Source organism: Microplitis mediator, chromosome 9 (genome assembly GCF_029852145.1).
Source record: "Microplitis mediator isolate UGA2020A chromosome 9, iyMicMedi2.1, whole genome shotgun sequence".
NCBI classification, from domain to species: Eukaryota; Metazoa; Arthropoda; class Insecta; order Hymenoptera; family Braconidae; genus Microplitis; species Microplitis mediator.
Window position 1 is genome coordinate 4751784 of NC_079977.1, and position 14168 is coordinate 4765951.

The 14168-nt window shown below is 30.2% G+C and overlaps 2 protein-coding genes across 2 annotated transcripts; both read right to left on the reverse strand.

The window, feature by feature from the left end:
- Positions 1-2042: 2042 nt before the first annotated feature.
- Positions 2043-4396, reverse strand: LOC130675003 (putative ankyrin repeat protein RF_0381). Its single transcript, XM_057480460.1, has 2 exons — positions 3837-4396; positions 2043-3389 (listed from the first exon to the last, which is right to left on the reverse strand). Exon 2 carries the CDS (start codon positions 3339-3341, stop codon positions 2043-2045), a length of 1299 nt encoding a protein of 432 aa, XP_057336443.1. The 5' UTR covers positions 3342-3389; positions 3837-4396.
- Positions 4397-4922: 526 nt separating this feature from the next.
- Positions 4923-6232, reverse strand: LOC130675004 (ankyrin-3-like). The gene is made up of 2 exons (XM_057480461.1): positions 5531-6232; positions 4923-4958 (listed from the first exon to the last, which is right to left on the reverse strand). The coding sequence occupies exons 1-2, from the start codon at positions 6230-6232 to the stop codon at positions 4923-4925; spliced, it is 738 nt and encodes a 245-aa protein (XP_057336444.1).
- Positions 6233-14168: the final 7936 nt, after the last annotated feature.

A 14168-nucleotide genomic window follows, 5' to 3' on the forward strand; every position in this document is an offset into this window, starting at 1 on the left:
GATTAACTTATTTATATTTAACTTCCAGGCACTTGATTATTTTTTATTTTTTATTATTGAAAACCGCGTGTAACTTACGAACGCAACTATTGTCAACTAACGTTCAAGTACTTGCACTGATCTCTACACTAACTGGATAGCTGATTCTACAGTCCGCCATTGTCACCGATCTGTGCCTACAGTAGCGACTTCAAATAGTTGTCAGAGAACTAAATCGTAGCCAACTGCGCTTGCGCGCCCATAATTTTTAACATGGCGATTAGCCGTAAGTTTTCACGTGGTCAAAAAATGATTACAGTTACATTACGGCAATCTCATAGAGTAAAAATATCCATTAACACGTTCACCGCAACACAGTTATTATTTATAACAACTTATTCATAACATTTTCAAACTGAAAAATTTGAAAAAAGTAAAACGAGCAATAAATTTGTCTCACACAATTTTTATAGATGGGGACCCACTTTTTCAATGTTAAATAACAAACAAGGGCCTAAAAAGGAGTGTAACGAGTAAAAAAAAGTAAAGATAATCCCATTTCTAGCTTACGGGGCCCACTTTGCCCCACCCTCCCCTATATATATATATATATTAAACTGATTAAAAAAAATTGACTATTTTTATTTTCAAAAATGATATCGAAAATAATGTTTTGAAACTTTAGAATTTTAAAATGTTAAACTTGGCTATCAGGGCCTGTACGAAATACCAATCAAAACGCTTTTTTTACGATAGGCTCTCGCTGATTGGACTATAGTTATACGATCGCTGATATCCTTGGTAACCATTTTAAACAAGATAGCTGATTTAGAATTTCGATATCATTTACATAGGTTTACAGTTTACATACTACTGTTTATACCTGGTACAACTTTACTTCCAATACAACCGCGCCAATCCTTAACACGCCCGGCTGTTAATCGACAACAAAACCCGAATCCATTTGTTGACTAGGAATCTATGAATAAATTCATGTTTTTACGATCAATCGATGAAAATATGTGGTTCTCCTAACTGTTTCATTTTGATCTTTAATTTTAATGTTTAAATATATATTACGTGCAATTTATCGATTGTAGATAATTTATTAAGTGTTTAAAAACGATACTTTTCAGTTTATTACATAATAAAATATTTAAATACTAAATATTCTATGTATGAGTATTTTATTTTTTAAAAAGTCGATTTTAGTCAAAAAATCGACTTACAGGGATGATTAATCGACTTTAAGAATCGAAATATTTCGAGTTGGTTCTCAAGTCGAAAATCGACTTTTCGCGCGCCTTTTTTATCCCTAATTTTAATCAACGTGACTTGTATAAAATGGAGTGTAAAGGCAAAATATTTAAGCCCAATTTTTATAAATTTGTATGAGTGAATGTAGCGGATGTGAGACAATTTGTAACTTTTAAACACATGAATTAAAATTGAAATAAAGAAGTTTTAAAAAACGCGGGTGGTGATTTTTAAAAAATCTGATGCGCGTTTTTGAATTCTGTTCTACTGATAGTTCATTTGTTTATTTAAGAATTGGAAATTGACAATCGTAAGCAGCATTCACACTCATTTTGTTTTTGCCCCATGAAATAAAAAGTTACGTTGGAATGTTGAGTTTCCTAGGTGGCGCTTGTGCACCTTCCGACGGTTATTAAAATTTTTGAAATTTTATTTGAATTTTTTTAAAACTTTTAAAGTAAAAATGAACAAAAAATAAAAATCCACAAATGTTGAAAATTAAAACATTCGTAGGTGCGATTTTTGAAATATGTTTTTATAATTTTTTGTTTTTAAAAAAAAAAAACAAAAAATTATTAGACGTCGGCAAACTTCAGTATTATTTTTTTTGTAACTGATTTGTTCTAAACAAAAATCCGAAAATTGTTATTGTCTACTAACTTCAAAATCACATATTTGATCTAAAAATATAATTATAAAATTAACGAAACAATTCAAATAAACGAGGCAGAAAAAAAGTAAAACCCATTAAAAGTAAATAATTAATCATTTATTACGACATAAATATTTTACAATTAATTATCTTGTTAGAACAAGTGCAAAAAATGTCTTAAATCCCTATTATCTAAACATTTAAATACATCATCGACACAATCAGACAACAATCCAGACGCAACGGGAAAAAGATCATGAAAAACTTGAGCACTTTTTTCCAATAAATCTTTTCTTAATACTCCTTTCGAAAATCGAAGTTTTATATCCGATCCATAAACCGGAAATCGACGTGAAACTTCACCCGAACATATGAACCTCTCATGATTTTTGTTTTTTGCACACACAGCTAAAAAATTACTATTTTTGCTTAAAATGTTATGAAATGAAATCCCTGAGTTTGGTATTTTTTCCATCACGGCTATCGACATTTCTTGCTCACATATTTTTTTATAATCATCAAACCGTTTGTGTTTAATGAGAAAAGACAAGAACATATTACTGTTATTAGACGGAGGTGCATTTCGACTTTTTAATTTTACAATCTGCTTAATAATACGTTTTTTATTTTCCGAAGTATTGTTGTAAACACTGCTATTATACGGATCAATATATTGAACATTATTTGAGAACCATCTATGGTAATCAAGATCATTTGTGTCTGCATCATTATCCAGGAGAATGGCCAATTTACTATTCACTGGCTTGTCAGATACAACCACTCCAACAATATCAGACCTATAAATTACGTCATACGTATACTTTAGAACCAAATAAATTGGAGTCTCTCTATATTTATTTTTAGCATTAATGTCTGCTCCATAATCTATCAATAATTGCAAAATATCATTGTTGTGGACCATTACTGCGCGATGGATTGGAGCTGATCTGTCGTCATCAAATTCGTTGACATCCATACCAATTTCTAATAATAATGAGACCATTGCGAAGTTGTTTTTCTTGACAGCCCTATGAAGTAATGACTGATCATATTTTTTTCCAAAATTTTTGTGCTCAACGATAAGTCTTGCGATCTCAATATTGTTGAGCTCAACTGCAAACTTAATTGGTGATTTATTATAATGAATATTGTTATCATTTATTTTAGCCCCGTGTTCCAGAAGCATTTTGAAAATTATCGTGTTGTTGTTTTTGGCGGCTATCTGAAGAGGTGACAGAACATCACGATCGCTGTTAACTTTTGCATTTTTCCGCAGTAAATATGCCAGCATTTCTACTTGATCTTTTTCAACGGCAGCAGTAAGTAGTTGATGTCCATTATCCAGCAATGGACAGAATGATAAACCAAATTTGTCTACTATGTCTCTTACTCGTTGCGTATCTCCTTTATCGATTGAATTCATCATGTCGAAATATCTTTGCCAGTCATCCATGATTAATTTATTTATATTTAACTGCCCGACACTTAATTATTTATTACACTGAAAAAAAGAAATATTTGTCCCAAATATATCAATTTATTTGTAACTTTTTTTTTAATATTTCTTAATGACAAATAAATATATTTGGTACAAAAAAATATGACAGTTGATTCAGATAATTTTATAATTTGACGGAAATACATAATTTATTTGTGGTAAGTAATTGATATATTTGTGGTAAAGATATTAAATTTGTGACAAATAACCTAAAATTTGGCGATACTATACATAGATTTGAAGCCCTTATTTATTTGTAGCAATTGGATCATTTCTTTACCACAAATCAATCACTTATTTCACGCAATTAAACTACTCAAATATATTATATCTTTCTCACAATTGAATATTTATTTAGCCATATCTAAATATACGATATCTTTGGCTCAAATAAATCTTTTTTGCAGTGTATTGAAAACTCCGTGTAACTTACGACTATTGTCAACTAACCTACAAGTACTTGTAATTTTAACCAGCGTGACTTGTAATAAAATAGAGTGTGAAGGCAGAATATTCATAGTCTACTGAACTTTACTATTACCCGTTGTAGAAACTAATTTGCTAGTGGAATTTTATTATTCTATTTTATAGAAAAAAATCCGTAGATTTCGAAAATAGTAATAAAAAAGCTCAACTCCCCCGCGTTTTTTAAATTAATAAAATTACACTAGGGTCGCTGAGACACCGTGTATTTTCATCAAATAACATATATATTACTGCAAAGACCTATTAAAATTGGTATTGTATTGAAGGGCGAACAATTCTGAATCAGAAACCATAAAAATAAACCCTTTGCAGTTTATTCTATTCGCGACAAAAATTAATGAAAAAAAAAAAAAAAAAAATTTTTTGTTTACGTGTTATCTCGTGGTCAGTAACAAAGCAACAGTAACTGAGGTTGGTGGCGCGCGCGAGCCCGGGCACAGTAAAGCTGCATTCACACTCATTATGTTTTTGGCCCATGAGAAAGAAAGTTACGTTCGGGTGTCATCGGGTTTCCTTGGTGGCGCGTGCGCACTTTCCAACTGTAAAAAAAATTTTTGAAACTTTATTTGAACTTTTAAAAATGTAAGAAAAATATGATCCTGAAATCAGCAGACAAGTAGTAGTAATTTTCGGATTTTTTTCATAACAATTTAATTCAAAAATAAGAAAAAAAATAAAAATCTGCTGATGTAGAAAATTAAAAAAACTATATGTGCAATTTTTGAAATATTTTTTTTTTATAATTTATTGTTTAAAAAAAAAAAAAAATTATTAGACGTTGGCTTACTTCAGTATCATTTTTGTTTATGGTCCTGAGGTTAATAGAATTAACAATTTTCGGATTTTTTTTTTTAAGAAATCGATTAAAAAAAAAAAAATAAAATTATGCACATGTAAAAAATTGAAAAAACTACATGTGCCATTTTTCGAATTACGTTTTTTTTTATAAGTTATCGTTTTAAAAAAAATCCATAAATTATTAGACGATAGCCAACTTTAGTATCTTTTTTTTTTGTAACTGATTTGTTGTAATCAAGAATCCGATAGTTGCTAATTGACTACCAACTTCAAAATCACATGTTTAATCTGTAAATATAATTATAAAATAAATAAAACAATTCAAATAAACAATGCAGATAAAAAAGTAAAACCCATTAAAAGTAAATGATTAATTATTTATTACGACATAAATATTTTACAATTAATTATCTTTCTCGAACAAGTGCAAAAAATGTCTTAAATCCTTATTATGTGAACATTTAAATACATCATCGACGGCATCAGACAACAATTTAGACGCAACGGGAAAAATATCATGAAAAACTTCAGTACTTTTTTCCAGTAAATTTTTTTTTTTTAATCCTTTTGAAAAACGAACTTTCATAACGGATCTATAAACCGGAAATCGATCTGAAATATCACTCGAAATTATAAACGCCTGAAGATTTTTATTTTTTGCACACGCAGATAAAAAATTACTATTTTTGCTCAATATATCATGAAGTGAAATTTCCGAGTTTGGTATTTTTTCTGTAATCGTGCTCAACATTTCTAGCTCACACATTTTTTTATAATCATCTAACGGTTCGAGGAAGAAAAGCAGACAATAATATATTATCGTCAAAGGATAGAAATGCATTTCGACTTCTTAACTTTACAATCTGTTTAATAATGCGTTTTTTATTTTCCGAACTACCGTCATTATCTTTAGGATTAATAATGATGCGATTAGTATCGTTAATATGTGGAAGATATTTACGGATATCAAGACTTTCTATGTCTGCATCATTATCTAGGAGAATATCCAATTTACTATTATTCTGTGTATTGCCGGGAAAAGACAGTCCAACAGGGCCATTAGATTTTGCATAAAATATGTGAAACGTATGCATTAGAACCATAGAAAATGAAGTATTTCCATATTTATTTTTAGCATTAATATCTGCTCCATAATCTAATAATAATTGCAAAATATCATCGATGCGGGCCTTTACTGCGTGATGGATTGGAGCGAATCCATCGTCATCATATTCATCGACATCCGCACCAGTTTCTAATAATAATGAGACCATTTCCAAGTTGTTTTTCTTGATAGCCATATGCAGTAACGACTGATCACATTTTAATCCAAAATTTTTGTGATCAACGATAAGTCTTGCGATCTCAATATTGTTGTGCTCAACTGCTAGCTCAATTGGTGACTTATTATTATGAATATTGTGATCATTTATTTTAGCCCCGTGTTCCAGAATTATTTTGAAAATTTTCGTGTTGTCGTTCATGGCGGCTATCTGAAGAGGCGACAGGACTTCACAGTCGCTGTTAACTTTCGCATTTTTCCGCAATAAATATGCCACCATTTTTACTTAATTTTTTCCAACGGCAGCATTAAGTAGTCGATTTCCATCATCCAACAATGGACAGAATGATAAACCAAATTCCTTTATCATGTCTCTTACTTTTTGCGTATTTCCTTTTTTTATTGAATCTATCATGTCGAAACATTTTTGCTGGTCGTCCATAATTAATTTATTTAAATTAAACTTCCCGGCACTTAATTATTTTTTATTTTTTATTATTGAAAACTGCGAGTAATTTACGAACGCAACTATTGTCAACTAACACACAAGTACTTGTAATTTTAACGAGCGTGACTTGTAATAAAATGGAGTGAATATTTAAGCCCAATTTTCATAAATTTGTATGTGTAAAAATACCGGATGTGAGACGATTTGAAATTTCTAAATAAATGAATTGAATAATTGAAATAATGGTATTCTAAACAAGGCGGGTCCTGATTTTTAAATTATCTGACGCGCATTTTTGAATTTCGTTCTACTGACATTTTATTTGTTTATTTAAAAATTGGAAATTGACAATCGTAAGCTGCATTCACACTCATGTTATGTCCTAGGAGTAGTTATTCGAGTGGACAAATATCCGGTTATTAACCGGTAAGTTATTTGGCTATTTAACCGGTAAAATATTAACTTAAATGATTAATATCTACTTGCGTCGAATGTGTATATAGTTTACTATACTAAGTTTTAAAAGCAATATGGCGTACTGAATTTTTTTTCATTGAAAAAATTATTACAAAAAAATAAAAAATAAATTTTATTTTCAAAAAACTTGATAAACTTTAAGTGCAATTTAAAAAAAAAATTTTTTTATTCTAATTTAATTATTGAAAACAAATGTAAAAAAATTAAAAACGTTGGCTAACTTCAGTAAAATAAAAAAAATAATAAATTGGATGCCGCAGATTCGAACCTGGGTCGATGAATCTCAAATTCTTCTGTTCGACATACTTTGTTATAACAGAACTCTACATTTGACAAGATCCACGATAACCTTGATCAATGTTTCACTTTTATCATTCTTAACTATTTATTTATTAACTCAATAATATTGAAAGATAATAGATAATTGCTAATAATTTTTAGTCTACATTGTACACATCTTCAATCGCACATCAACGCCACCCACGGAACAAAATTAACTACTTTGGTTATTTATCCGGTAATTAACCTGCTGAAAATTGGTAAAATATTTATTTTACCGGTAAATTCTCTTCCCTACCTGGGAGGTTACTAGGATCGGAGCTGATGCCACCTCCTGGACAGTGGGCAGTTCGTTGTCACGCGGGACCAATTTTGAATTTGAAAACAATGATGAATTTATTGTTGACTATGATGATGATGATTATGATGATTACTTAATGAAATAATGAAATGATGAATAAGGATAAATGTAATAGATAAAATAACTTTAACTGAAGACTGAGTTTTATTATTAAGTTTAGATAAGATTCGATCAGTAATTACAGTTGTGCTCGTCAATAGTTCTCGGAGAGAAGTGAAGTTACATCAGACGGCAGAGAGATCTCTGACCTCCACTCTCCAACTTCTACCCACTACTCTCATGTTTACACTCATGCTCATACAATAAACTTACATATATATATATATATATACTTATATACCCATGTTCCTTACCAAATATACTTATTCTTTTTACTAATACTAATTCGAGACATAAACTTACATATTTACGTTTTTTACTTTACCCATTCTACGACTTTACTTATTACTTATATTATTTATATTCTATTTTCCTGTATTTGGATACAATCTTTCAGTTAAGACGCGTTTTCATTTGTTTCTCTATTCGCACTAAGTGGATAAACGGTACTATCTTTGTTACACTTGTACAGTAAATGGAAACTTTGTCCAAGCTTTTCTCGTAAACAAATGGAAGTTGTCAAAAAATTGAAGTGTGTTCTGTTTAGAGTTTAAGGATCGGGTGACAGGAAACGTTCCAGTCCACTCAAACTGTATTTATATTTCTCTGAGTACAAAATATAGATTTATCTATTTATTTATTTAACTTTCTTATAATAAAAATGTAGAATTTAATGATTATGTGCCAAGACGATTTATTACTTAAATAATTGACTATATATTGATAAGACGCAATGAATATTGTAAGATATTAATATATGATTTCAAAATTCACTAATTAATTAACAGGTGGAGGCACCTGAGGCCACTGAGGACATAACACTCATTATGTTCTTGGCCCATGCAGAAAAAAAAGTTACGTTCGGGTGTGTCGAGTTTCCTAGGTGGCGCTTGCACACCTTCCGACTGTCAAAAAAAGTGTTTGAAATTTTATTTGAAGTTTTTTAAAATTTTAAATTAAAAATTGACAAAAAACAAACTAATAATATGCAAAGTTGAAAATTAAAAAAAACGTAGGTGCAATTTTTGAAATGTTTTTTTTTTTATAATCTCTTGCTTTTAAAAAATGTCAAAAATTTATAAGACGTCGGCTAATTTCAGTATCATTTGTTTTGTAACTGATTTGTTCTAAACAAAAATTCGGAAATTTTAAATTGTCGACTAACATCAGGATCACATATTGATCTAAAAATATAATTACAAAATTAATAAAACAATTCAAATAAACGAGGCAGAAAAAAAAGTAAAACCAATTAAAAGTAAATAATTAATCATTTATTACTGCATACATATTTTATAATTAATTATCTTGTTGGAACTTGCGCAAAAAATCTCTTAAATCCTTAATATCTAAACATTTAAATACATCATCGACGCAATCAGACAACACTTTAGATGCAACGGGAAAAAGATCATAAAAAATTTTCGTACTTTTTTCCAATAAATTTTTCCTTACTAATCCTTTCAAAAAACGAATTTTTATAGCCGATCCATAAACTGGAAATCTATCTGAAATTTCATCCGAAAATATGAACGTCTGAAGAGCTCTACTTTTTGCACACGCAGCTAAAAAATTACTATTTTTGCTCAAAATATTATAAAATGAAATCCCTGAGTTTGGTATTTTTTCCATAATTGCTCTTGACATTTCTTGCTCACATATTTTTTTATAATCATCAAACGGTTTGTGTTCAATGAGAGAAGACAAGAACATATTATTGTCATTAGACAGAGGTTCATTTCGACTCCTTAACTTTACAATATGTTTAATAATGCGTTTTTTATTTTCCGAACTACCGTCTTCAACACGACCATTAGTATGAAGATGCATGTGAGTACCATGGTTACTATGTGGAAGATATTTACTGATATTAAGACCATTTATGTCTGCATCATTATCTAGGAGAATATCCAATTTACTACTCATTGGATTGCCAGGTATAAACACTCCAAAAATATCACACATATAAATCGAGTGATACGAATGCATTAGAATCATAAAAATTGGAGTATTTCCATCTTTATTTTTAGCATTAATATCTGCTCCATAATCTACCAATATTTGCAAAATATCATCGTTGCGGGCCATTACTGCGTGGTGGATCGGAGCTGATCTGTCGTCATCATATTCATTGACATCTGCACCAATTTTTAATAACAATGAGACCATTGGGACGCTGTTATTCTTGATAGCTATATGCAGTAATGACTGATCATACTTTTGTCCAAAATTTTTGTGCTTAGTAATAAGTGTTGCGATCTCAATATTGTTATGCTCAACTGCTAGCTTAATTGGTGACTTATTGGTATGAATATTGTTATAACTTATCTTAGCCCCGTGTTCCAGAAGCATTTTGAAAATTTTCGTGATGTTTTTCATGGCGGCTATCTGAAGAGGTGACAGGATATTATGGTCGCTGTTAACTTTTACATTTTTCCGCAATAAATATGCCACCATTTCTAATCGATCTTCTTCAACGGCAGCAGTAAGTAGTCGATTCCCATCATCCAACAATGGACATAATGATAAACCAAATTTGTCTATCATGTCTCTTAATTTTTGCGTATCTCCTTTTTTTATCGAATTCATCATGTCGCAATATATTTGCCAGTCATCCATGATTAACTTATTTATATTTAACTTCCCGGCACCTGATTATTTTTTATTTTTTATTATTGAAAACCGCGTGTAACTTACGAACGCAACTATTGTCAACTAACGTTCAAGTACTTGCACTGGTCTCTCTACTCTACACTAACTGGATAGCCGATTCTATAGTCCGCCATTGTCACCGATCTGTGCCTTCAGTAGCGCCTTCAAATAGTTGTCAGTGAACTAAATCGTAACCAACTGCGCTTGCGCGCCCATAATTTTCAACATGGCGATTAGCCGTAAGTTTTCACGTGGACAAAAAGCATTACAGTTACATTACGGCAATTTCATGGAGTAAAAATATCCATTCACACGTTCACCGCAACAAAGTTATTATTTATAACAACTTATTATAACATTTTCAAAGTGAAGAATTTAAAAAAAGTAAAACGAGCAATAAATTTGTCTCACACAATTTTTTTAGATGGGGGCCCACTTTGCCCCTAATTTTCGTTTTTTCAATTTTAATGGACATAGATCAATGTTAAATAACAAACAAGGGCCTAAAAAGGAGTGTAACGAGTAAAAAAAAGTAAAGATAATCCCATTTCTAGCTTACGGGGCCCACTTTGCCCCACCCTTCCCTGTATAAATATATTAGACTGATTAAAAAAAAATTTACTATTTTTATTTTCAAAAATGATATCGAAAATAATGTTTTCAAACTTTAGAATTTCAAATGTTATAATAATAACTTATCAGCAGATCATTATATCAGAAAGACCAATACATAATTTTATAGGAAATTGAATTTCCTATAAAAAAAGGTTTCTTATCATTTTTCGGTAAATTTGATTTTTAGAGAGTTATCCAAGGTCAAATTCGGAGTCATGATGAATTTAAGTATTATTTGACTTTTTCGACGAAATTATCAGACCTGTCTTAAAATGTTGTAGCTTTTTTTTGTAGATTGTTTTATTTTCTACAAATTATCTCTTAAGAAGTTTTTCAAATTTTTAAAAGTTCTCGGCAACAGTTACACGAGCTGAAAGTTGTCGACAAGTTGCTCAGAAAGTTGTCGTCAACTTATGGAAATGCTGACTTTCGCGGCCAACTTGGCGACAGGTTGCCGCAGTAGATTGTCGACAACTTGCGGGCAACTTGGCTATCAGGGACTGTACAAAATACCAATCGAAACGCTTTTTTTACGATATGCTCTCGCTGATTGGACTATAGTTATACGATCGCTGATATCCTTGGTAACCATTTCAAACAAGATAGCTGATTTAGAATTTAGATATCATTTACATGTGTTTACAGTTTACATAGTACTGTTTATACCTGGTACAACTTTACTTCCAATACAACTGCGCAAATCCTTAACACGCCCGGCTTAATCGACAACAAAACCCGAATCCATTCGTTGTCTAGGAATCTATGAAATATCAATATCCGTACTTATGAAATGTAGCTAACAAGTTTTTACCTATTGTAGCAACTTCTGTACCCTGTGAAAGATTGTTGTGCTCAACTGCTAACTTAATTGGTGATTTATTATAATGAATATTGTTATCACTTATTTTAGCGCCGTATTCCAGAAGCATTTTGAAAATTATCGTGTTGTTGTTCCTGGCGGCTATCTGAAGAGGTGACAGAACATCACGATCGCTGTTAACTTTTGCATTTTTCCGCAATAAATATGCCACCATTTCTACTTGATCTTTCTTAACGGCAGCAGTAAGTAGTTGATGTCCATTATCCCACAATGGACAGGATGATAAACCAAATTTGTCTACTATGTCTCTTACTCTTTGCGTTTCTTCTTTATCGATTGAATTCATCAAGTCAAAATATCTTTGCCAGGCATCCATGATTAATTTGTTTATATTTAACTGCCCGACACTTAATTATTTATTATTGAAAACTCCGTGTAACTTACGACTATTGTCAATTAACCTACAAGTACTTGTAATTTTAACCAGCGTGTTCTGTAATAAAATGGAGTGTGAAGGCAGAATATTCATAGTCCACTGAACTTTACTATTACCCGTTGTAGAAACTAATTTGCTAGTGGAATTTTATTGCACGACTCATAATGCGAAGCATTAGGGAGTGCTTTACGATCGAAATTTTTTTTCGCCTCCTTTTCTTCAACTATTTCTGTTATTATCGTGTTATTAGGAAACAGAAACATCTCAAATGATGCACCATTTTACAGATAATTTAATAAAGATTATTTCTGCAATTTTCAAACACAAATTCAGTGCAATAGAAACGAGAAAATCATTAAAATAAACTAAAAAATTTTCCCGTCAAGCAGTAAAAAAATTTTGTAGCTTGAAAACACAATATCTCGAAAAAGAATCCATAATTTAACTCCATTTTTTTTTTAAATGACTCGTCTTGCCCTAGAAGGATTTGCTTTCGAAAATGGCTATCTAACTTTGTGTTATGCAATTGTAATTAATAAAAAATTAAATCGAATTTTCTTTAATTTTAGCCTAAAAAATATGTGTGGACATTCGTCTTAACAAGTGCGCATGCGCGGTATTTTTTTTCTCATACTATCACCCAGTGTGCCTGCGCCATACTTTTAACCGATTCATTTGGCGCGGGTATTTCGAAAATAAAAATATAAAAAATTGAGATTAGACGAATAAATAAATAAATAAAAATAATAAATAAACAAGTGAAAAATAAAAATAGAAAAAAAAAGTAAAATTTTTCACAGATCGTACGGCGAAAAATTTCGGAATTTTTTACGTTTGAAATTTATTATTTTTTTTTTTTTTATTTTAAATAAAATTATTTTTTTAATCATTTTTATATAAATAAATAACATTTGTCCTTCAAATTTTATTTATTTTTATTTTTTTTATTTTGCCTACGACATTACCCTTTCGGAATATTTTAATGTTTACGATCAAATAAGCATTATGAGTCGTGCACTTTTGGATTTTCCAAACTTTTTTTATTCTATTTTATAGAAAAATCCGTAAATTACGAAAATTATAATAAAAAAGCTCCACCCCCCCCCCCCGCGTTTTTAAAATAAATAATAAAATTACACTAGGGTCGCTGAGACACCGTGTATTTTCATCAAATAACTTATATATATTACTGTAAAGACCTATTAAAATTGGTATTGTATTAAAGGGCGAACAATTCTGAATTAGAAACTATAAAAATAAACCCTTTGCAGTTTATTCTATTCGCGACAAAAATTTATGAAAAAAAATAAAAAAATTAATTATTTACGTTTAATCTTGTGGTCGGTAACAAAGCAACAGTAACTGAGGTTGGTGGCGCGCGCGAGCCCGGGCACAGTAAAGCTGCATTCACGCTCATGTTATGTTTTTGGCTCATGAAAAAGAAAGTTACGTTCGGGTGTCGTCGGGTTTCCTTGGTGGCGCGTGCGCACTTTCCGACTGTAAAAAAAATTTTTGAAACTTTTTTTGGATTTTTGAAAATGTAAGAAAAAGACGATTTTGAAATTAGCAGACAATTATTAATTTTTGGATTTTTTCACAACAATTTAATTTAAAAATAAGAAAAAAAAAAATATGCTGATGTAGAAAAATAAAAAAATTATAGATGCAATTTTTGAAATATTTTTCTATAATTTATTGTTTAAAAAAAAAAAAAAATTATTAGACGTCGGCTTACTTTAGTATCTTTTTTTTTTGTAACTGATTTGTTCTAAACAAGAATCCGATAGTTGTTAATTGTTTACTAACTTCAAAATCACATATTTGATCTAAAAATATAATTATAAAATTTATAAAACAATTCAAATACACGAGGCAGAAAAAAAAGTAAAACCCATTAAAATAAAATAATTAATAGTTTATTACGGCATACATAATTTACAATTAATTATCTTTTTGGAACATGCGCAAAAAATGTCTCAACTCCTTATTATCCAAACATTTCAATACATCATCGACACAATCAGACAAC

What these genes read in the sequence shown, in the direction of transcription:
- LOC130675003 (XM_057480460.1), bottom strand. Translation starts at nt 3,341, where the DNA reads ATGGATGACTGGCAAAGATATTTCGACATGATGAATTCAATCGATAAA.
- LOC130675004 (XM_057480461.1), bottom strand. Translation starts at nt 6,232, where the DNA reads ATGGTGGCATATTTATTGCGGAAAAATGCGAAAGTTAACAGCGACTGT. An exon ending in AACGCATTATTAAACAGATT is followed by an intron (nt 4,959 to 5,530) that starts GTAAAGTTAAGA and finishes TTATATTTACAG; the next exon opens with ATTAAACATGTGATTTTGAA.